Below are 23803 nucleotides of genomic sequence, written 5' to 3'. Positions count from 1 at the left end.
ATTTTGAGTGGCTTGCCTATGTGGGAGTTATACTTCTGATTTGTAAGGCTTAATTAATTAATTGATTTTAGTGTTTTGAGACTGGGTCTAACTACACAGCCCACATTGACTTTGAACTCACAGCTTCCTAAGTGCTGTGATTATAGGCATGTCTTGTAAAAGTTATGACTCAGAGATGTGACTGATTTCTCTCAAAAGACTCAGCTCCCATAGCTGGCCAATTTCTCCATGAAGAGAAACCACCAAATGCCAGCTGGTGTCTCTCCCCAGGAGTCAGACCTGAACAGATAGGGAGAAGGTGAGTCTGATGTGCTCAGCACCAGCCCTACTTGCTGACTGTCATCTTGATGGATCAGAGGGACTATGAGCCTTCCCGAGGCCCACGGATGTGAATGCTGAAATTGTACACCATGGCTCACTTCCTCACTGAACAGGCTGCACATCTGGCCATCCATCCTCAGGAAGTAGAGTCCTGAGAGCAATTTGGCTTGAGAGGAATGGCTCTGCCCAGCTGCCCAGTCCAAGTGGGAGGCAACATGTGCAGAATGTGCCAGAATTAACCCAGAATTGAAGGGACAGGACAGCAATGTTCATGGATAAAAACTATCTCATTTTTCAAGAAATTCATTCAGGAAGCTTTTAATCTGTAAATTAAGCCTCCCTGGGTGACATTTTAATGCAGATATTGCTTTCTCTGTATTACAAAAAGCAAACAGATTGGCTGGGCTTGGCCCCTACCCTGAGCCACTTGCACACTTGAAAGAATGTTCGCAGAGGAAAAATAAACAGTCCTTAGACGTTAATCATATGGTTTACGATAACCATTTAAAAGCTATTCCCTGGCCTACCATTATTCAAATGAGACGCTGCCTGCTGCAAGTGTAGCTGTGTACTTGTGGAGCCTGGGGCGGGCTGGTAGTCTCCTCCAGTGTCCACACAGAGGGCTCACAGGGCCTGTCTGTGAGCCGTGGTTGCCTGCCATACCGGATCTTGCTGTAGAGGGAGCTACAAGCAACCCCGCTTTCCCCGGTTCCCTTTTGGGGAACAGAAAAAAAGATAGGTGTAGAGGCTGAGGCAGGTGTGGCAGCCCTGCTCAAGACACTGCTGGATGAAAAGAACCTTCCAAGGCTTCAGTTTCTACATCTGCAAAATGGATTCAACAAAAAATGTTGGAATGGAAGAGGAAAGTGCAGAGAAATCTACAAGGACTATGAGACCTTGGTGGTGTGGTCCCTAAAGGATACTCCAACAAGTCACTCTAAGTGACTGGGTCCCTTCAAAACCATGATGCTGGTCTCAGGATGCTCAAAGAGCCCAGGAGACACCTCCAATTCTGTTACTATTTAGTTTGTTTAGGGAGGTATTCAGAACCAGGTTCCCCAAGTAGCCGTCTCCAAAAGCCTTGACATAAATCTTACCCCTGTAAGTGGATCTCTCCAAAGGGGAAGGAGAAACTGTCCCCAACCAACACACACACACACACACACACACACCCCAAGCTCTGGACCCCCTAACAGCTTCCTTTTCAGCTCCCAGGTGAGAACTTGAGGACCCCTCCACAACACTCCCATTCCATTCATCATGCCAACTCCAGGCTCCTGACAGAGACCTGTAGAGTTCCCCAACTTACCAGTTTTGGGGTCTACATCTGCTGGTAAGTGTGGAGGTGGATTTCCCGGGGTGAAGTGCTCATTGCTGTAGGTGATGAGAGGCGTGAGTGGGTGGACATGGTGGGGGTGTTGCACCACCGGCACTTTGTTCGACTGTGAGGGAAGGGAGAACAGAGGAGGACGTGGTGAGCTAGCTGGGTTGCCATAGCCTACAACTTCAGAGCAAGGACATGTGTCCCCACAACACCCTCCTGGCTTCCCTTTATAAGATGCCCACACTGTCTGTGCCCACCCCCATCTCCCTAATCCATTTAAAGTAGAAGATGGTTTGCTCCGCACACTGGCCTGCTTCAGGTTCACCTATGAGCACCCTCTACATGACCATCCATCACCACTGGAACCTAAGGTCTTGCACTTCTCCCATCAGAAGATGAGTCAAAGGTTGAAGCTTTACTCTCTTATGCTTAGTAGGGCTATACACACAGTGGGGTGGAATCTCCCACCCTAAGGACCTCTAGGAGGCAGGCCGGCCTCATAGGCAAGGCTGTGCAGCCTCCCTACCAACCCCAAATTCCACAGGCTCTTACACAGCAGGCTGCCACCCTTCACACTCAGCCTGGACCGCAGCGGCAGACTGTAGCTTTACCAGAAGCTCTGGCCCAGCCAGCACCTGCATATTTTATGCAGATTACCGCAGCCCTGATTCACTAGGAAGCCATCAGGGACCGCTAATAAATTAACTGGATGATGATGAATTGGGCTAATAAACAGTATGCACTTGAGAAATGGGCAGTTCTAACCAATAAAGCACAAGTGTTTGCTGTCCTGGGGCAGGCTACATGGTTGAAGAGAAGCAGAAAACAAAGAAAATAAAGGCATCTCAGATATTCCTCACTGCCACGTCCCCAGGCCTTCTCAAGTACTCACCTCTCTCCGCCCCTTGCTCTGGCCCCTCCCCCTCTATGCTGGGCTATAACTCAGCCCAGCAAGATCACAAAGGAAAAAAAATTAAGCTGAAACAAGCGAACTACTGGGCCATTTACTGAGAGTAATCCAATTGCAAAAAACCCTATTCCCAATAGGGGATTTTCACTAAAATCCTACAACAGGGACATTTAACCAGATTAGGTACCAGAGAAGATAAAGAGGCTAGTATTAGATGATGAATGGATTAGAGTCAAGTTTCATTTCAGAACGTGTCTTCATTTCCTTTTATTACTTCTAGGAAGGGCACAAGTTGCATTAACATCAAGGAAAAGGAATTGCATTAAAAGAAAAAAGACAGGTTCCTGCACTGCCCACCAGCGCCTCTTGAGTTCAGGGACCACTGAGCAGCTAGCTCTCTTCCCGTGTGTTCCCTCTTGGCTCCCTTTTTGGCTTTTTAAATAGATGAGAAAGACATAAAACACAGGAAGAGTGGCTTCCTACCACAGTTAAGGATGGCAAAGGCATCATCAAGAAGCATTACTTTCCCATGGCATGTTAGGAAAGAAAAACATGGTCTTCCTAGACGATCCCAAAAGACATCGCTAGTCATTTGCTTTACAGCTTCCTGTAAAATCCTAAGTCTTCCAGAGAGGAAGGGTTAGCCAGTTGCTCAGGGAACCTAGCTACCATTTTGCAAATGAAAAAGACTAAGGTGAAAGTTACCAAACGTTTGGGAGGAGTGGCCCCAGAGTCAGCAACCAGGATGGCGGCCAAGGCTGGGTGTATGGAAGCAAAGGGTCGCTGTGCCCAAGCTGTGGCCACACCTCATGGAAGCGCACTAAGGGTCCTTTAAGAGAAGACTCCTAGGAAAGTCTTCTGTCAAGAATGATTGAGGAGGAATAAGGGATCAGTTCCCAAAGGAAGACGGACAGGGATCGGGTGAGAACCATCTACCAGGGAAAAGGCAAACGACTGACACCTTCCAGAAGTTTTCAAACTGAGTCGGAAAGATTAAACCCTGGTGATGTAAAAGAAAGCAGATAGCTCTCAAGACGGGCCACATATCCCACGAAGAGGGATGGCTGAGGCCCAGGAGTCACAAGACTGACCCTGTTTGGGGACTGCTGGGAGCAGAGGCAGATGTGACAGTCACCATGGAGGTAGACAGCTCTGGGAGTGGGCAGGTAAACCAGCAGCCACCATCTCCATGAGTTAGGCAACCCTGGTGCAAGGCCATGGCTGAAAAGACCTAGTAGACTGAAGAGCCACACAGCCTAGAGGCCAAAGTGTGACTTCTGCTCCTGAATCAAGCCCTTGTCCTCAGAGAACACACAGGGAAGGCTTTCACAGACCTAACACACGGCATGTGTATTAACTGTGGTGGTTCATTATCGTTGTCATGGTTAGCACAGAGTTGGCAGGCGACACTGTGGTTCTGTCACCAAGCCCAAGCTATCTTCCAGGCAGGACTAATTGGGAATGTGAGGGAACCTTCTTTCTCTCTGGGTACAGGAAAGATGACAATAGCATTTGGTAACAGTAAGATAGGTGAGGGACTTCATTCTCCAGATAATTTTAACAAGGTTGAACTCAATGACTGTTGCCAATGTTCCGCCATCATTTGAAAGCCTGGCCAGTTCTTTTCTTCTGCACAGACAACACTCTCCAGTAGTGATAGAGAGTAGGAGGTGGAGAGAGTGGGAGACAAATGAACCTTTAGGGGCTACCTGACTTTGGGAGTCTGAGAAGGCCATCACCTTGACTATCTAACCAGCAGGTCCTCAGAAACTGCATGACCAACTGTCTATCCAGGATGGCCTGTTCTCAAGTGAGGAAGAACACCATGATCAAATATGCAAAAGGCAGGGTCTATCTGTTGCCCCACACAACCTGCCAATACTTGGATCCTTTACAACAAAGGGTTTTCTTCTTGTGAACACCTGTGTCTCTCTAGCCTTGGTTCCCAAGGTCCTATCTCTCCACATTGCATTGTTCCATCCCTGGGGTGGAGTGCACACCTCTCCTGGCCCACACTATACTTATCCTGAGAGACAAGGGCTATGCCTTCTTAACTTTAAATCCTGCAATGTCCGGCCTGTTATAGCAAGTAGGTGTCATCTCAAAGATCACAAGGCAGTCACGAAACTGAAGTACATGTGGTAGAACATGACAGAGCCAATCAACCATAGGACCTGGCTTCTGGGAGCACTAGGCTCCGTCAATGCTGTCTACTTCAAATCAGAGATGTATGCTGAATGGTGCTCACACTCAGTCCAAAGCGCTTGTAGACACCATCTCAGTTACAGCAGTGTCTGTAAGATGGTTTTTATGCTGGCTTCTCAGGGGCTGAGCATGAGAACTGTGAATTTCAGGAGGACTGGGATGGAGACTCTGTTTCACTGGCCTGGCCAAGTGGCATCTCCCCTCCCTAGCCTCTTCCTTCCCTCCACTCCCTCAATCTCCTTCGCTTCTGCCTCCAAGTAAGTACTAGGTCTGTCCTACAGGGTTATGAAGATTGAACAAGATCATGGACTCATAGTGCCTACACAGAGAAAGACACACCTAATAAATACAAAGGAACTTGGCAAAATGCAAGCTAGACAATATAAATGACACTGGGTAACAACACTAGGCTAGTATCTTCTGACAGCCTCAGAACATGCCCTTTATTGCATGGGAAGGAAATCATCACCTAGATTCAGGAGCATGGATGATCTTCGAGCACCCTACCCAAATCACACACCCTTCTTAAAAATGTGGTATTTAACACATATATTTGAATAGCTCATAGGAAAAAAAAATCACTTTACTGTTCCAATGATGAGACTGCCATGGAGGATCTCACAATAAAAAAAAAAAAAAAATACAAACAAACAAAAAAAACCCTGGAAATAAACAGGTCCTCTAGCATCAAGATGAGAACCTGTGAAGTGGGCTGGCATAAGTGAGACAGATATTCAAACAGTCAGGGCGTTCCTTTCCTTCTCTCTGAGCAGCCCTCCCTCCCTAAGGAGACCTTCAAGTAGCAAGTTCACTCTTGGATTGAGAGAACAGTAACTTCACGGGGGAGAGTCACAGTCAAGCTTCCAGAAGCACCTGGGGGGCTAAATTAAAGCAGCAGTCAGGACTGGGAGGGAAGGGGGATTAAACTGCCTGCTATGATGATATTTCTACACCCAACCCTCACCTTTTTTCATAGATAAGAGTCCAAATTTTAAGGCAACCAACTGTAACATAAAGCCCACTGTCCTTTAGGTAGCTGCTTTACTGGGTTAAAGGACCTGGGTTACAAAAATCTATGGCAGCTAACTAATGTTCAAGGTCATGGTAGGGACAGTCAGAGATGATTCAGCGAAGAGCCTATTACCAGTTTCTAACCCCTTCAGAACATGACAAAGCTATGCATGTCTGTGCCACCAAAAAATCCCAATAAAGAGAAGCCAAGTATCTGTAAGATACTCTACATAATTTCAAAGCTGTTGGCACATTCTGGCACACTACTACCAGAAACTCACCCATGCAGCCATTTTAAGTAACTTGTCTTACTGGTCCCGAGTGAGAAAGGGACCAACCAATGGCTATACCAAAGCCCTGTCACCATCCCAGAGCAGCTGGGAGCTGCCCCTGTTTCTTAGAGCACAGATGTGCACCAGTGAGCACGAGTCACATTCACTCAGAGCAGCCACACAGCACACGCAGAGACTGGCCTCTGTTATTTGTCCCACACAGTAGGGACAAGGATTCCTTACACACCTAGGTAAAATGGTGTTTCCAAACCTTGTGGCACCCCCAATTCCTCCACCATTCTAATGCCTGTAGACCAGAACTACTGGGGGTTAGAACTGCCATTTTGACAGAGTGAGTGAGAGGCAGCCTGTGAGATCAACCTATATCAACCTTCCCTAGACACAGATGCTTCCGGATGAGAGGAAATCAGTCACCAAATGCAAAATCAGGAGTGTCTCCAGGCCCCCTGACCCCACCAGGCAAGCTCCTGCACTGACTTCATTCAGAGGGGCTTTTCCAGCATGGGGCTGGTTAGCAGAGGTGGAACAACCAGGGTTTTGGATAGGCGGCCTCTGCTTCACAAATACAACGAGGCCCCGACAGAGTCCTGGCGACACAGCTGTGTGTGGTTAGTTCTGGGCTTACAAGAAACCAGAGAATAAACAAACTATCTAAAACCCTGAACTCAGTAAAGGAGGCAAACACTGTGTATAGAAAGGAACCAGATCTCTTCAGCTGACTTCCATTCACTGGTGCTGTATGCTTGCTACCTGGACAGACACACTCACAGCCCCCCAGGCGAGGCTCTCCCTGTTTCCTTCACTAAATTCCATTGGTGTGAGCCCTGCATAGTTAAATTATGTAGAAAAGATTCTTCAATGGCCCTCAGAACACACAAAGCCTTTCCATCCACGGGAGAATTCATCAAGCTATAGTGGGGGGAGTGACTCTGTGGATGACCTTTGACCTCTCAAGAACCCTCAGGTTTAGTGTTCAGCAATTTGACCATTGCCAGGCACCCATACAACCCTCCAAACCCTGCTCAGAAATCGGGACCTTCTGGATCCCTCCACCAACCACCCTCTAACCCTAACCCCTCAACCTCCTAGAACTAACTGGAAGTAAGCCTAAAGGGCCTGGGAGCTCCATATCCACATCTGCAACCTATTCATCAAAGACAGTGGGAACACGTGGAGCCTCCTCCTCAATAGTCCCCATAGCCCCTTCTTGCTGCAGGAGGAAAATGGGGCCAGAAAAGTACCTTCAAGGAGCCCAGCCCAGCATAACAAAACAAACAACCCAGGAGCACTGTCAGCCTTTTCCACTCCTCAGTGTGGATACCGGAGGTGTGCAGGGGTTCCACATGACCCATCTGCCCCAGGGCACTCCAGGATTACGAGCAAACGGGGTTCATTAGTGTGGTCACCCATTTTTCTGTCTACACTGGCTGTGTTGAGCCCAATAGAGACCAGGTAAGCATTCATGCATGCCTCATCAGCAGCAACATGAGGAGGAGGGGCTGGGGTGAGCCAAAGGAGAAGTTCCTAGTCATCAACACTCTTTGGCAGTTGTGCTAATCCTGTTTTCTCAGGCCTTGCACTAGAAGGACAGTCAGCCAGTGGGACTCGACTGCCCCAACAACTGGCACATCAGACACCAAGCATCACCATATGTAAGGTGTACTGCTGTAAGAAAGGTTACGGGGAAACGCGCCTGCTGCCTCATCCCAACTCAGCAGGCCAGGACCTTGCATCCTTCGAACCTCTCAGACCTAACATGGAAAGCTCGGCCTTCTTCAGTCAATCAGGCTTCTTTAGAACCTTTCGCATTTCCCCCTCAGCCAGGACGGACCCAGCACTGTGGCCACGGGCTGTGTGTTGTTCTTTTGGTTGAAGGGCTTTGTCCCTGGCTAATCGTGCATGGGGTTGTGCACAAGGTGACTATTGATGGTTACAGCACTGCTATCAGAAGCAATGAATGAAAGAGGCAAGGAGGGGTTCTCTAAGTTTGAGTTTTACAAGGAGAAACAAGTTGGAAAGAGATCTATCTGCCTGTTGAGATGAGGAAGACAAATGGCCAGCAGCACTGACCATGCACAGCCTGATTGTCTGGCCGGTGCTGTGCCAAGTACCTACCCACCAGGAGGCAAAGTCTCATCTTCTATGCTGAGAGCTCAGATGATAGCTGGTGTTGCTTATTCATTCTGCAAACCATCCATGTCTCTGTCTGTGTCTCTCTCTATCTCAAGTCCATTTAGACAGCAAGAACAGGAATCATGAAGATTTCCCTGCTCTCTATAAAATTGTGCCGACTCATAGTTTCTCATGGACTCATAGGCATTAACATTCTCCTTACAAGGAAATGACTGGACAGGAAAGGCAGAGAGAGGGCAGATGTGCAGTCTGCTTCCTTGAGAGTTTCACATAAGTGCACATGCACAGAGCTAGCTCAAGCCATCCTCAGACCTTGCCTTTATTGGACGAGAGGGGGGCCTTCCTATTCTATAACCACCCAACTGCTAACACACCAAACAGACAGCCAGTCTCAATAGCTGAGAGCCTAGAGAGTCAAATCCAGCAGTTTCTGGGGACCTTTTCTGTAATACCTGAAAAGGAGATAGGAAGTAGTAGTGTTGGGGTGCACAAGCCAAAGAAGGTTCAAACCTAGAAAACAGAGCTGTGCTCCAGGTGTTTGGCTTCGTGCAAACTGCCCGGAGATCCACTCAGCAAAGCTGTGCTTTCCCAGGCTCTTGAACAGTCCCTCCCAGTTAAGTTCATTAAATATAATTTATTGCTACTCATTCTCATTTATTTTCCAATAAAAAAGAAAACATCTTGGTGCCTCCCCAGCTAATCCTTAAAACATCTGCACACGTAAGTTTTGGCCCACCAGTCCAAGCTAGGTTTCCAGGGTTTTCCTCCTGCCTGTCTCTCTCCAGCACCATCCCTTCTTAACAGGGTCTGTGGACTGCTGTAGTCCTTCACAGGTCTCAGACTAAAGGGGCAGCCACTTCACCCCTCAGTAATTTCCCAGGAATCTGCGATCTCTACCCTCCCGCCAAATATTTCCCCACTACTTGGGTATTAAATGATTAACGTTCACATAATCAATCTTGCTGGGTGTCTGGGTGTGTGGAGAATGTTTGGGAACTGGGTAAGAGGATACAGCTGTTTCTAGAAGAGCCAGGAATAAATCTAACCTATTCCAAGTGAAGTCCTCCAAATGCTCTGATGTGAAACAACTTTAAAATACAATAACGACTTCCAGGCCACCATCCCCCGAACATAACAATCCCAAGACCTGGGGTCCCTAAACACAATGGAAAGGAAATCACCCATTTTGATTGAGAGTAAATTTTAAGTGCATAATGGTTGTTATATCCTGAGCAGTTTAGGAAAGTAAGGAACAAAACCTGATGCCACCTTCTGAGTTTACTTATAAGGACACAGAGGCCTGAAAATGCCTTTTGCTGCACACAGCTCCCACACCAGGGCCTAACTTAGGAATTTAGATCTGTGTTTAAAAAATCATGTTTGTTCCACAGAGCTCAAGAAGCAGTTGTTTCCTTCAGAAAAAAGTACATTTTCTCCCTGAAAAACAGCAAGCGGGAAAGCCTAGAGGAGGAAGACCTCATCATGTGGCCCAGCAAACACAAACCCAGACTCAGGGATTCAGGAAGAGTCTGCGCATACATAAAGAAAGAAGACAAATGGGGTGTTGGCTGCTCCATTTGCCCTGCTAATGTCTCAGACTTCAGCATCCTTTCCCCCCCACCCCCACCCGGGAGCTGAGGACCCAACCCAGGGCTTTGGGCTTGCTAGGGAAGCGCTCTACCACTGAGCTAAACCCCCAGCCCAGCATCCTTTCTTTTAAAGGGCATGTAAATTGAAGAAGCGAACCCATGGAAATGACTTGGAGTCACCGTGGACCGAGCAGAAGCAATCATGGTGGATGCTCCCATGATTATAGGATGGTATGGGCAGGTCTGTGGGGATGAGCAATGTCCAATTTTTTGAGTCCTCCAATGTGGGTAACAGTATGCATGCAGTTGGATAGTCTAACAAGATTCCACCATGTCCCACGGTATTACAGAAAGAATTCCAGAACACAGCTCACTCTGGCTCCCCACCAGCTCCAAAGCACCAAGGGAGCTTTCCCTGAGAAGGCAATGCTGCCATCTCGGCTGCTTCGAGAAAACGCTGGTAGAGCAGCCTGGTAAGACAACACAGCGGTTATGTCTGGATCATGAGCGTTGAGAATCTGCCTCTGAAAGGCAAATCCCTTCTCTCAGAACGGAAGTCAACCCTCCTGAGCCACACAGTACAACAAAGTTCTAAGTCATTTGTGCAAACAAGGGACAGAGGTGTCTCAGGAATCTTGCCACCTGGGTGGGAAATTCATAAGACTACTCACACAGTATCATCCAGCACCCCGTCCCTGCAAATCTTGACAGTTTTCTAAACTAGGAAGCAGCAGAAAGAAGGCTTGCACGTGTTACTGCTTTGTGCTCCGCTTCAGCAACCATTTACCAAGTTGGCCTTTAATATGACAATCGATAATTTTTTAACAGAAATTCTCATAGTGTATATAGTGCTTCATTTATCTTGGGAAAAAAAAATTTTTTTCAGTCTGACCTGGTCAGTCACTCAAGTATTTTTATTTGGCTACTTGCCAACAAAAATAATTGTAGTAATTATAGAGATAATGAAAGAATCGCCTGCAGGTTCAGGAAAACATCCTCATTGTTTATGACAGAAGGTGAACGCACAGCTGCAGTGGATCACAGTGCGTCCGAGCCCCCAGATCCACGCTGCAGAAGATCTTGCTCTCATCGTCCACAGGAGCTGTCACTGGCCCCACCACCAGCTTTCCAAAACAATCTTTTATTAAATTTGGAAAATACAAACACCACCAGCAACACCAGGGCCTGGAGAGGCCATCATCTAAAACAACCAAAGACAGAGCAACAGAAAGTTATGGTTAAATATGAAACCGTAACACTCCATGTGCAGTAGTCCTGCACCTGGAAAGGCATGGTCCCCGCAGGGTAGGCCGCTTTCCTTCCTCTCTCTGCCTATGGAAGCAGTCCTCTGTGGTGGGTGCAGCTACAGTTCACTTGCTATAAGCTGTAAGAACTGGGATGAAAGTCAGACTTTCCTCCTCCCCATCTTCTTTTAACCCTTTCTCCTCGCCCCCAAAAGGATACTGCAAAACCCCACAGGGATAGGGCACAGCCTGTGCTGACCACTCATTCTTGTCCCGTCCGTCCCGCTTCCATTGTCTAAGGGTTTTTGTTTTAAGTCTTTTAAAGAAGAAAAGGAAGCACTCGTCTCATGGTCAAGACCATGAGTGTGGACACCACACACACACACACACACACACACACACACACACACACACACCACTACTACTCACCCAGCAATTCAAATTGAGGTGCCATGTGCCCAACTGCTGCAAGAGAGAGACCCCAGGGGCCACTGCTCCTCCCTTCCCACTCAGATCCTCCATTCCCACTAACACTGCATCCCTGGGGTACATCACAGCTCTGTTCTGCCCTCTCTCCACTCGAGAAAGAAAAGAAAAAGGAAAAATAACAACAACAACAACTTTCTCTGTACCTTTAAGATGGGACTGGACCGGTGGCTTCCTTCCTCCCTCCCAGCTTCTCTCACTTTAATTTTTCCTCCTAGCCCCCCCTCCCTTTATACAGCTCGCTGAAAGAGCTGAAAAACTGCATCTTAAAAACCCGAGAATGCCTTCTACACACTCACTTGTTCTGCATAGGACTGCTTTGCGGTCCTTCCCCCGAACACCCTCCCTGAAACAAAAATGCTTAAAAAATTTAAAAAACAATTAGTTATCTAATTCAGCTGGCTACAACTACATTTTTTAAAATGTGAGCATTCCTTAACCTTTACTACTCCAGGATCCATGAAGGAAGGAGGGAAGGCCCGTACTCCCCAACCAGCTCAGGACACCTAAGAAGTCCCCTCCCTCACCTTGGGCGGCAGGGACTGAGCTAAGGAGCAAAGGAGTTACGGTCCGCCATGAGGGAATATGATCAACCAACGCAGTAGGCAGGCACTTTATCCGCAAGATTGTCAAATCCCTCAAAATAAATTTCTTAGGGAGAGGGCTGCAGAGAGAGAGAGGGAAGGAGGAAGAAAGTATATTTTCTTGTCACAGTGACACAAAGTGACACCTTGTGAGGTCCTGCCTGCCACTTGTCTCTATCCTCTCTTCCTTCCCAGCATATGCGCCTGCTGGATTTTCAGATGACCTCCTGGCAAGCAGGGGAAAGCGGACCCCGGCACCAGTGGCATTGCAAGCCAGACCTCTGGCTAAGCAGACTGCTTTAGCTGGTGGGCATGTGAGCTTTCTCCCAGGAAGAGGGAGGAGAGACTGGGCAAGCAGAGGCAAAGGAAAGGGTGCACCTAACTTACTTTTCCTGGGGCTTTCAAAGGATCCAGGGTTGGGGACATTGGTGCGAATTGAGACCCTCAGATAGAACAGGCCTAAGATGGTCCCCTTTGCATATGGGGGGTGGGATGGGTAGGAGAGAGTGGGGAGATTGGCTGCCCAGGGTGGTGCTGAGTCACAGTCACACAGTGGAATGTCTAACGACTAAACTCCAGAATTATCTCATGCTCTTCAAAAGCAAACACAGCTCTAGTCTGCAAGCAGGCAGGAAACCACCCTGGGGGTTAGCATGACTGGTGGCCGAGATTTGGTTTTCTGGACTCAGGACACCTGACTTTAATGAAAGAGATGGTTTTCCTTCATTGCACGGACTGCCCGACTGGCCAGCTGTTTATTTCCAAGGCCACAGGACTGTAGGTCTTTAAGCAATCTGTTAATACACAGGCGCAAGTTAATCCCCCCTTACTCACCCCCCCACACCAAGGAATCAACCAAAACAAGGGCTGGAAGGGCTTAAGGCTAACAAAAAGGTAGAATTTCTTCATTTTCTATTCTCTTGTTTTTGTTTTTTAAATCCTACTCTGTGGCCTCTTCCTGGACTTATCTAGCCTGCTTGCGTAAGTGTGGAGCAGCAATCTTGAAGGCCCTTAACACCAAAACAAGACCCTGCCATTCCCCTTTACATGGCAGCAACAAAAGCAAAGGGCTTGCAGTCTGACAAGTAAAAAGCCCGACCGATGCACAGTCCCTAATTACCTTCCCTCCCTCTATTCACCGAGACCGCCACACTCCCGGCAGCGGCCGCCTTTGTGGCTCCCGCAATTTCTTAAGTAAACTGCAAGTTCTCTATCTGCTGATGGACAGGCTCTGATCACCCAGCAACAACCACTTCAAAAGTGCGGCAAACATCACGGAAACTTGGGCTAAGAATTTACTTCCCGGATTTCTCGAAGGACAAGAGAAAAGGAAACGCGAAAAGAGCCAACCCGATTCCAGTTTCTTCCCCCTTAACAAGAAAAGGGGTCTCTCAATTCTCTTCAGACTGAGAACTTCTCCCAAGAAACTCCTTCAAGGGTGATTTGGTGTTCCGTGGCACTGTCCAGAACTCATCCCCAAAGCACCTCGACTTGTCAGATACACACCCCTGCTTAGAACATTCCATTAAAAAAAAATCAGAATGGTAAAGCCTGCTGCAAAGTTGGGGTGAATTAGCAAGGGGTGGGGGCAAACAAACAAATAAATAAATAAATAAAAAGCTTTCTCGAACTAAAAGCAGGAACAGTCATTTTTAGCATGGCATTTATGTAAAATCCTGTGGAGAAGTGCAGCAGGATTGTCCAGAGACTGTCCATTCACATCCCACGATCCCCGTCTCCAGGCAAAGTTTGTTTTGTTGTTTTAAATAAAGAGGTTTAAGATGCCAGAACAGGGAAATTACAAGGACAGGAAACCAACTTTAGAGGATTAAACAGACATTAGGAAACATTTATCTATAGGGAAGATATGTCTGTCTATTACTCCTAACCTGCATACTGACACATGAAAAGGCGAAAGTCGACGCACTTTATGAGAATACTTACGGCTGGGAAGGAGGGGGGCTGAGGAGGGTGGAGGCCAGCGCTTTAACGTGGTGAGTGAAGGGAATGGATACCTTCTAAGTGCAGATACTTCCAAATTGAACAATAATAGTGTGAAATGAAAAGGAACCCTCCCTTCCTCCCTCCTTTCCTTCCTTCCTTCCTCCCTCCTTTCCTTCCTTCCTTCCCTTCCTTCCTTCCTTCCTTCCTTCCTTCCTTCCTTCCTTCCTTCCTTCCTTCGACTTTTCTTTCTTTAACCTTTGTTGTTGTTTTTAAAGAGACTAAAATAAATCGACTCCATCCATGTGGACCTTACCAGTCAAAGTGCACCAATCTTAAAGTTACTGCGCAGTGACAGCGGGTATGGCCTGGTCTGGGCACAGAGCATGCAAGGCTGAGCACTCGGGGCACATCGCTTACCATCTAGGGGTCGCCGCGCTGTCCTTGCCACCACCGGCTGGAGGGCATGCTGCCGCACGGATGGCCCGGGCCCGCTGGAGGGCAGCACCCGCCCTGCAGCCCGCGCAGCGCCGGCAGCTCCCAGGAGCAGCCCGCAGCAGCCTTGCCGCGCGGGATGTTCAGGCTCAGTTCCATTCACAGAGAAGCGCACAATAACGGGGATCTCCCCCCCCGGTTCCACAACAATCCACCCCCAAAAGAGGGAGGGGGCGTTATATATTTAAAAAAAAAAAAAAAAAGGCCGGGCTTTTTCACTCTTCTCTTTTCCCCCCAACCCAGCATTCAATCAAAAGAACAAAGCCTGATATTTTGTTTGCCGACTTGGCAAGCATAAAAGCAATTTCAATAATCCGAGCGAGTTCACCTAAGTTAGTAAAGTAACGCTCTGCAGATCTCCGGTGAAATTAAGCTTTAATAGCTATCTGATGCCATTCAGAAAAGGAACGGGAGGAAGCTAGCTGAATTTAGATAAAGTTGGAGTGTACCACTTCACTCCCAAGGTTACCCCACCTGAAAGAATGCTATAAAATTCTTGACAACATTCAGATCTTAATTAACGCGTTAAATTCTACTTTTTTGGTGAGGGAATACAAAAACCAAAATAGATTATTAAAAACACTCCTCTGTCAGAGAATTCACAAGGATACACTGTAGAACAGTTTTCATGACTAACTTTGAAAAACAAAGAAAGAAAGAAAAACCTACCAAAACTTGTGGATGTGTTTCTTTAAAGCAAATGGTCCTAACACATATTAAACCACGGCTGCGCATCTTCTAAGCATAGTAGGAAAAAATGACTATTGATCTTCAAATAGCGATAATTGAAAAGATCAAAAAGATTAAACAAAATCAAGAATGTGCTGACTTACCATGCTATGCTTTTTTTGTTGCAACTTTGTAGAAATTTCACTCAAAGAAACTGCATCAGAGGTGTCAAATTTTTAGCGGACTGTGATCGTATTATTTCCGCAGCCCTGCCTTCCAATGCTTCAGAACTTTTCCCCCTTTCTCTTTTTTGTTTGTGGTACCTAGCTTTTTGCTATAGACTTTAAAAGCCTTCAGCTCAGCAAACCAGCACAAATTATCTTGCCACCTTGCGCAGCTCTGATGCTTTGGCCGCTAACTTTGGAAGGCCCTTTACTACTGCATCAAAATTAGCATTGTCAAAGCAGTTAATGAATATTAATACTGTATTTGTCATTGGAGCCGGTCCGTTGCTGAACTCCAAGTCACCCATCAGGGACAAGATTAAGAACACAATTATTTCTGACTGACAGGGACCAAATCTGCTAGAATTTTTTTTTTAAACAATTCGGGGGGAAAAAACCCACAATATCATCATCTTAAGGTGTCTCCCAAGAGACTGGGAACCAGATTAATACGCTTTTAATGAAGTAGAGATCATTATGTATGGAGGGGAAAAAGAGAAAAGATGTACCATTCAAGCTATTTAGTTATGGTGGAAGCTAAATTTAAAAAAAAAAATGCAGACAGCGTATCTTTCTCGACAGCTGTCCAGAGTTTATTCACTCTGTTCTAAAGAAAAAGACGACTTTCCCCCCTCGAAATCTTTCCTTTTTAAAAAAAAGAACAGAGAATGAGCAGTTCGTCCCATCTGGGATAATTTTCCATGTCTTCACTTTTACTATGGCGGCTCAGGAAAGACAGCACAGTAAATAATTCTACACAAATCTGACAAGAGACACCTTCATCAGCGCAGCTCCTTCGCCCTTATTCCCCAGATTCTGAGCCCTGTCTCTCTCACTTTATTCAGGATGAACCATTACATTTGCAGAAACTCTGAAGTTCCCTTTCCTAGCGTCATCTTTTCACCGCCAGCACCCAGGAAACAACCCAAGTCAGAGAAAGCCCCTGGTACCCACAACACAGCCAGAAACGCCATTAGAAATAGTTCGCTCCATGCTCCTTAGGAGCCAAGCCTGCCTAATTTTGGGTACACACGCACAGTGGTAATGAAAGTTTTATCAGAAATAACTAACAGCAACTTAATGAAATATACAGTCAGCTCAACAGCAAACAGCTCAGGAGATCACGACCACACAGCACTTTCTCTACAAACAGGCAAAAGACTGATTAAAAGGAATTAAGGGTAAAAACTTGTAGCTTACCTGGTATAACCAACTTATTTGAATTCACCCAAATCATTTCAACATCTATGTCTCTCTGCCATGTGGACTGACGGGGTGTATAAAGAAATTATACATATAGACAGACACATATGTAGCAATTTCTTAGCGCTTTAGGTGGAGTGTATCTCGCTGGTTTGCTCCACATAAATTGTCTTCGAGACGATATTTCCACCCCCCCTTTTTCTTTTTTAAATGTGGTAAAAGGGATAAAATGACAGATGTGATGGTTAATCTACCCAGTGAATCGTGGGGGTCTAGGTAAAGCCACCCTGGCCACAGAGCTAATCTTCAACACCCACTGACCACCCCACTGGCCTTCTAATGCCATTATCAACCCTTAGATGAACATTCTAAATTAGAGTTTTGTTCGAAAAGGGTGTGAATCTGACCTTCGATGCTGGGAGGACTGTGCTGAACATCAGATGCCAAAGTTCTTACTGCACAATTTTTTAAAAAGGTTTTACTTTCTTATGATTCACATCTTTGAACTCTGTGTCTTTACAGTGTCCCCTTTCACCAAAAAAAAAAAAAAAAAAAAGCATCCTGGCATCCCCCACTCCTGCAGTGGCTATCAATGTCATCTCTACCACATACTCCACAATTGTTTGTGCTTATCCCATTAGAAGGACCCAAGCAAAATCGCCCAAAACAAAGAGAACTACCAAACACACATACAAACATGCCACTTTGGCCAACAACTTCTTCTCTTCCCTCTTTCAATTGACCACGGCTTTATCTGCCGGTTTCTTTATGTCTGACAAGCCTTTAGAACAGATCATCAAAATGTACCACCTTCCTAAGTGGGGAGAACTGAGACAAAATGTGTGTGTGTGGGGGGGGGACACGGTTCTGTAAAGAACCCCATAGTTTGAACGCACATGGAGTCAGGCTATACTGAAGGAATAGGACTGGAGGGTAAGACTTATTCTCAACAATTCTTTTTTCTTTTTTTTTTTGGGGGGGGGTGTTGTTAAATCTGGTCTCGTATCAAATAATGAATATGTATCTATTATATAGTCAAGAGATATTTCCAATACAACTTTTAAAACAGATAAATATCATCCCTGTGATGTAGGCATACCTTCAAAATGGCTGACAAAAACCACAAATAGATTGCTCCCTTTTCTTCCCCATACTGTGCCATAAAATCTGTGAATGGACTTCATGCAATAAAATGTGGGGCCCTGAAGCCCGTGCTCAGAAAGGCCTGTGCATGCACTGCTCCCGATCTAGACCAAACGGAGACCTATGCGAACACATCCAGGCGTGAATCTCACTACAAATTTTTACAAGGACAGACTAGCTTTCCAAACAATCTGAGATGTCTAAATTAAGGACCCCTTGCTTTATCCATCCTCAGCTTCCCCGTTTGCAACCCGAGCCTGCCTTTTCATGGGCATGCACACATCCTTAATCTGCATCTTTGTGTGCTCTGTACCGGAGTTGCTAATAGGCAGCCTTCTCTGCCTCTCCTGGCTTCCCCAGCACGACCACATCAGCACTAGTATCAAATTAACTCTCCGACTTTGAAACTTATTGATCTGCTATTAAGACACCAGTGAACTTGATGAAATGAGTGCTGTAGGTGCAGTCCTGACTTCAAAGTCGAGCACAGCCACATAAAGCAAGCGCCTTTGATCCTAACTCCGATCTACTGAGGGTTTAAAACCCAGTTCTCCCTAAGCTGCCCTTCACTCTCATCATGTCTGATGTCTCACCAACTAGTGACTTGATAATGTTAATAATGCAAATTTTACAAATGATTTTTACAATGGCAAAATTAATTATAAGAACTGCTGCTTTTTGCAATCAGGCTCTCTGCTACCTTCTCTCCTATAACATCACAACCTGGTGACTACGGTCATTCAGGGAGTCCCAGGCCTGGGTAATTCTGGACAACCCTTCACTATATCCCTCACCTTCCCTTTCTGCACATAAGCCTAATTTACTAAAAATGTTCCTAACGATCTTAGTGACACCTTTTCCTATAGCTGTCATCCCCTGTCAATAACTACCTAAGAACAGAAGCAGCCTTCTTTCTGAGCGTAGTTACTATGTACCTATAATGGTCAATACAAAAAAAAAAAAAAAAACTTTTATTTTTATGTAGAATTTTTGGGGGGGAGGGTGATTACAAATCCGCAAAGTTGTGGGATTTCACACTCTCTGCTACTGTTTTCTAATTAAGAATCACCTGACGTAACAACACAGGCAAGACTAGCAATGTAGTCCACAGACTCTGTGAAATGGCACTTTCAAATATACCTCCTCGTGTGAGCCATCTCAACAGCTCTGAATCTAAAAGCCATTTTTCTTCTTTGCCAAGTAATATGTACTTAAGCACTGCTTACTTGTGCAAGTTCCTAGAAAATATTTTGAATCACAGAAAATAAAAATAGGGCTCACACTCAAAGATGTATTAATATTAATTTAATTTCAATGTGATTTATAAAACACAAAATGGGTTATTATATTGCAGGTTGAAAAATAACCTGATATTTAGCCAGAACAGAAAGTGTAAGCTTCCTGATAGCTGAGGAAAGAATCAGTGCTAGAGAACAAATCCTTCGCCAAGCAGATCTTTGTATGCTGATTTTGGACACACTAACACAGGTAGTTTCTAGTAAAACATAGTTTACAATCAGGAGTCGTACGTGACCCTTTGATTAATAGCACGCTATATAGCATTTGGATTCTGGCTGTTCTGAATCTATTAATTATAGGAAAAAAGTAATGGATGTATTTTCCTCAATCAGTATGGACATGTGCTCCCCATTTCAAACAGCAGGGCTGTCCCCACCCCATGGCAAAAGATAATGGGAGTTTAAAGGGCTGTAATCTTAATACTTGCCTTCAGTCGTGTGTGCACGCGTGCACACGCATGTTGGGGGTGTAAATCCAATTAGTTGGTTTTGCAATGCACTGAAATCACGAAATGGTGGTAGTGGAAGTGACTGCATTGGTGCCCCCCATGTTGATAGTCACTTAATCTACTTGCAATTCTAAAGAAGTCAACACCTGATTGTGACAACGTTCAAAAGAATTTCCTCTGCCACTAGCACAGTAAAAAAACTTTCACCAATTAGTGCAGCAGAAAAGGAGGGAAAAGGCACAGTGCTGGCGCTCAAAGAGCCAGGCCTTGCGGCAAACCTGTCACGTCGAGAGGATTGATCAACGGGATGGCAATTTCTAATGGCATGTTGTCATGAAAAGTCAGCCACAGGGAGCCACCTGCTTTGCTCCTCACAGACAGCCAGGGAAGGAAGGAAGAAGGAAGGGAGGAAGGAAGAAGAGGACGGGAGGGGAGGAAGAGAGGAAAGGCCCTCAGTCCTGACCCCTGCCAGTTCCCTTTTGCTAACGATTTAGGTAAAGGTATCATGATTTTCCATCCAGCGGAAATCTGTCAAGTCTCTGGTAACATTACTGGGACTGGAAGATGACAGTGGTCTGAAGCTAATGCTGTCCATTCCTTCAGCCCCACCCCACCCCCACATTTTGCAGAGAGACAGAGCATCCTTTATTTTACCACCACTGCTGCCTCACGCCACTATCAACAGTACTGCTGAGACAAGAAGATATCTACGATAGTTTTACATCATGAGGAGCCTCCCAACTTCGCAAAAATCCTTATTTGGAAGATTCTAGAAGATGAAAAAGATACCATGGAAGACACAGTCAGATATCAATGAACACTGCTATTGGTTCCATATTTCCCAGGGCTTTGTGTAGAAGAGAACCACTCCTGAAGCTGGGGCCCTGTTGGTCATGGTCTCATCTGTCATGCCGTTAGCATCCTCCAGTGAGCACGTGCTGAGTTTGTTGGGCATCTTCTTGGGCTAGATGTGACTCAATGTCTACAACGACCTCCATACACCCTTGAGAACAGAGGATGCTCTGCCTCTGAAGGGCCTCTAGAAATAGTAGCCCTGGTATCCAAGACTGCTTACCAACCACTCCAAAGCAAAGGACATCTCTTCTTCCTCCAGATGTCCTGCCCAATGCCTCCCTAGTCATTTCAAATGCCATTGTATGTGCTACAAGGCAGTCTTTCCAGTACCATCCCCAAATGTCAAACTACTGAAGGGGTCTAGCGGGACTCAATGCCAACCTGTGACATTCGCAAAACTTCTTTCTGTTGACTTGATCTTGAAGTTGCTCTGTTTGTTTTCCATAAAAGCTAATAACACAAAGGCCATCTTCTCCCCCATATTATGGTCCATAATTTTGTTGTGGCCTACGGTCCCTGGTAATTTTCATACTTTCAATACTCACAAATACACTACCCCCTCAATCTACTTTGAACAAAAGAAAAAAAGTCAAATAAAAGTTAAAGAACTTTTAAGTTCATGAAACCAAACCCCACTTGGCATGCAAATCACGTACTGTAACCTTTTATTGGCGGAGCCTCTGGTCTCATCAGTCGATGAAATTCTCAGCCCGCGGCAACAGCTTAGCCGAGGGACACAGACCAATGAGAAAATATTCATTGTGTTAGCATTTCAAATGGCGAGAAAGGAGGAAGACGCGCTAACTGATCACTGCCCGTGGAATTAATTGGGTATTCCAAGAATAATGTCTCTCACTGAAGATCCTTGGAGGCCGAGCGCTGGTCGAGACCACATTTTGTGCGGCGCCTTCAAAAAGAGACCGCTTGGGGGTACTGGACATATTAGGGTTTTAGCGCATTTCCCTGAAGGCCAGAAGATAATCAGATGCACTGAACCAAACTCAACTAATCCAATCCATAATTATACATACAGCTCCAATAAACTTTGTCACTCTCCTAGAAAATGAAACTATTATAGTGAAAACTTGATAAATAATAATAAAATTAAAACCTTAAGGGGCATCATGGCCAAAATGCCCCCCACTTCCCAGGGCAGAGACTTGTGGCTCAGAACTTTATTATTTTTCTGCCTTCTGTTATGTTCAAGGACTGATCTTACTACCAACAGGATCTTTTTATGCAGGGGAGGATTTGCGTTTAGGCTTTTCTTGCACATAACTGGAGCATCTACAATGTCCCTGACCGTTATTAGTATATCCTTCTCTAAGACACATCTTAATCTAACCTTTCTAAGACTCCTTTGCTTTCAAACTCAAAACAGCATAAGAAATAAGCATTGTTGGGGGCACCAGGAGCCTGAACTAAGGGCCTGGCGTGGTCGGCAGCACCAGGCCCCTAGAAAAGCAGCTGGTGGAGAAACTAAAAAACCATCGGAGACCAAAAGGTAAGGGGGGAAAAATGAGATTAGGAACTTTCCCAAATGTTCCATCTCTCCTATCGACCACTGGCCTAGCGTGAGGTGTCAATTTTGACTCCAAAGAGAGCACACGAATTCGCAGTGGTCCCATTATGCGGTCTCTGCTCTCATTGTAAATTCTGTCAACGAAGTCAATCTTATTAACTTCCGCACTGGTTCACACATGACATTTTCTTCAATTTTCTTGCTGACATCAAAAACATCAATTAGCAGCCCGAAAATAGGAAGGAAGGAATGACAGCGTCTGATAACGTCGACTATTTGAAGCCAAGGGTAAATCTATTCTCCAGTTCTGAATGCGTTCATTACAATTGCATTTTCAAAGAAGACCTCCAAATAGCAAAGAAAATTAAATTTATCATCTAGAAATGCCTAGAAATTGTTTTTTTAATCCTATGTCTATCTCTCCATCCCAGAGCGTAATACAAAGTATCACAATTGAGTTTTATGATAACATGCCACAACTCTAATAGGAAGTTTATAAAATATGTAGTCTGGACCACCCTTACTATCAAACGGTAACTACAAGGCTTTGCAACAAACTTCCCCGGCAGAGCGCAATCTCCTCAGGAACGGTTGATCCCTTGTCTTGGGGTCTGTCATTATGCTTAAGGCAAATGTGTTGGTGAATACACACACACACACACACACACACACACACACACACACACACACACCACTCCAGATAACCAACTGGTTGAAAGTTTTTAAAATTAAAATGGTAACTACTGTCTACAGCCACAAATTCAAGAGAGTTTTTGTGGAATTAACTGGCAATGCATCTTCCATATAAAACTAACAAGGTCCATCCACCTGCCTATTTCCCTAAGAAACAGATATTCAAATAAAATCTCAACTGTCCCCACTGGTTCCCTCAACTTGTAACAAGCCCGCACTGGCCAAGTAGAGACACAACATTATTCATCCCTTACACATAATCTTCCAAATGATCACCAGTTTCATTCCCAGTGACTTCTTCCTTCCTTCTGGTCAGGAGTTCTCCCCTGACCAGAAAATTAAAACACCATTAGTCAATCTTTTTGCATGTCTGCTGGGCAGAACTAAAGACAATCAGGGAGTGGTTGGGAGTAAAACAATACAGCATCAAAAACAAAACAAACAAACAAACAAACAAAACCCCTTGCTTTGTGTATACAGACTTAGGAGACAATCCTTTATTATTTACGGAGAGGTGGGGGCAGGTGGTGTGCGAGCCAGCTAATGTGTCCACTTTGTGTGCAGTGTGGCATCTCCCAGGGAGGGAGCTAGCTGGACTTTGGTGGCTGCCCCGGACGCCGCCTCAGACGGACTCATGGCAGGAGAGAAAGAGGAGCACGCCCTGGTAAACAGATCGCATTCCTGCAGCCCATTGATTTTCTGATCTTTTGACATTTTTTAGTTGTTTCTATTCCCTTTCCTGTTCCTCCTTTAGTGTCACAAAAGACAAAAATGTCTGAACAATGGAGGGCAGAGATATCTATTAGCTGTCACAACGACGTTTTCCCAGCACTGACTAAGCGCGTACCACAAAGAATGCCGAGAACTGGTAAGATGAAAATTATCATTTTTTCCTGAAATAGGGATAATCATATTCCAATACCCTTGCCCTCTCTTAGCCAACCAAAACATACTATGAGAGAAAGGAGGAAATTCACTGCATCCATTTCTATAATTTCTGTTATATTAGCTGCATTTGTTGGGAGGAGAGAGAGAGAAGAGATGGAGAGAGAGGGAAGAGAGAGACAAGACAGAATATGAATCCCTTCATGGAATATACTAACGTATTTTAGACTATAGCATCTGACACAGGAAGTACATTCTCCTGATTATATGTTCCCCTCAGAACCGTTGCCATACTGTAAGGACCAAATTAAAAAGAGAAGCAATTT

General features: G+C 45.5%; 1 protein-coding gene across 50 annotated transcripts in view; it reads right to left on the bottom strand.

Annotated features, from left to right (window-relative positions):
- Positions 1-23803, bottom strand: part of Tcf7l2 (transcription factor 7 like 2) — a 193144-nt gene that overhangs the window by 23072 nt on the left and 146269 nt on the right. For 47 of the 50 annotated variants that reach the window (XR_004943579.1, XR_004943575.1, XR_004943578.1 and 44 more), the window contains one exon: positions 1631-1763. Coding sequence is in view for 46 of the 50 variants with exons in the window: in XM_036173022.1 (XP_036028915.1) it covers positions 1631-1763 (133 nt within the window). In the remaining 4 variants the exon portion in view is untranslated. Of the gene's footprint in view, positions 1-1630; positions 1764-11459; positions 11632-14461; positions 14990-23803 lie in introns of those variants that run through there. The other 3 variants (XM_036173197.1, XM_036173188.1, XM_036173017.1) reach the window with 3 other exon arrangements.

This window comes from Onychomys torridus, chromosome 1, assembly GCF_903995425.1.
Source record: "Onychomys torridus chromosome 1, mOncTor1.1, whole genome shotgun sequence".
NCBI classification, from domain to species: Eukaryota; Metazoa; Chordata; class Mammalia; order Rodentia; family Cricetidae; genus Onychomys; species Onychomys torridus.
The sequence above is the reverse complement of the archived record's forward strand: the minus strand, read 5'-3'. Positions and strand labels throughout refer to the sequence as shown.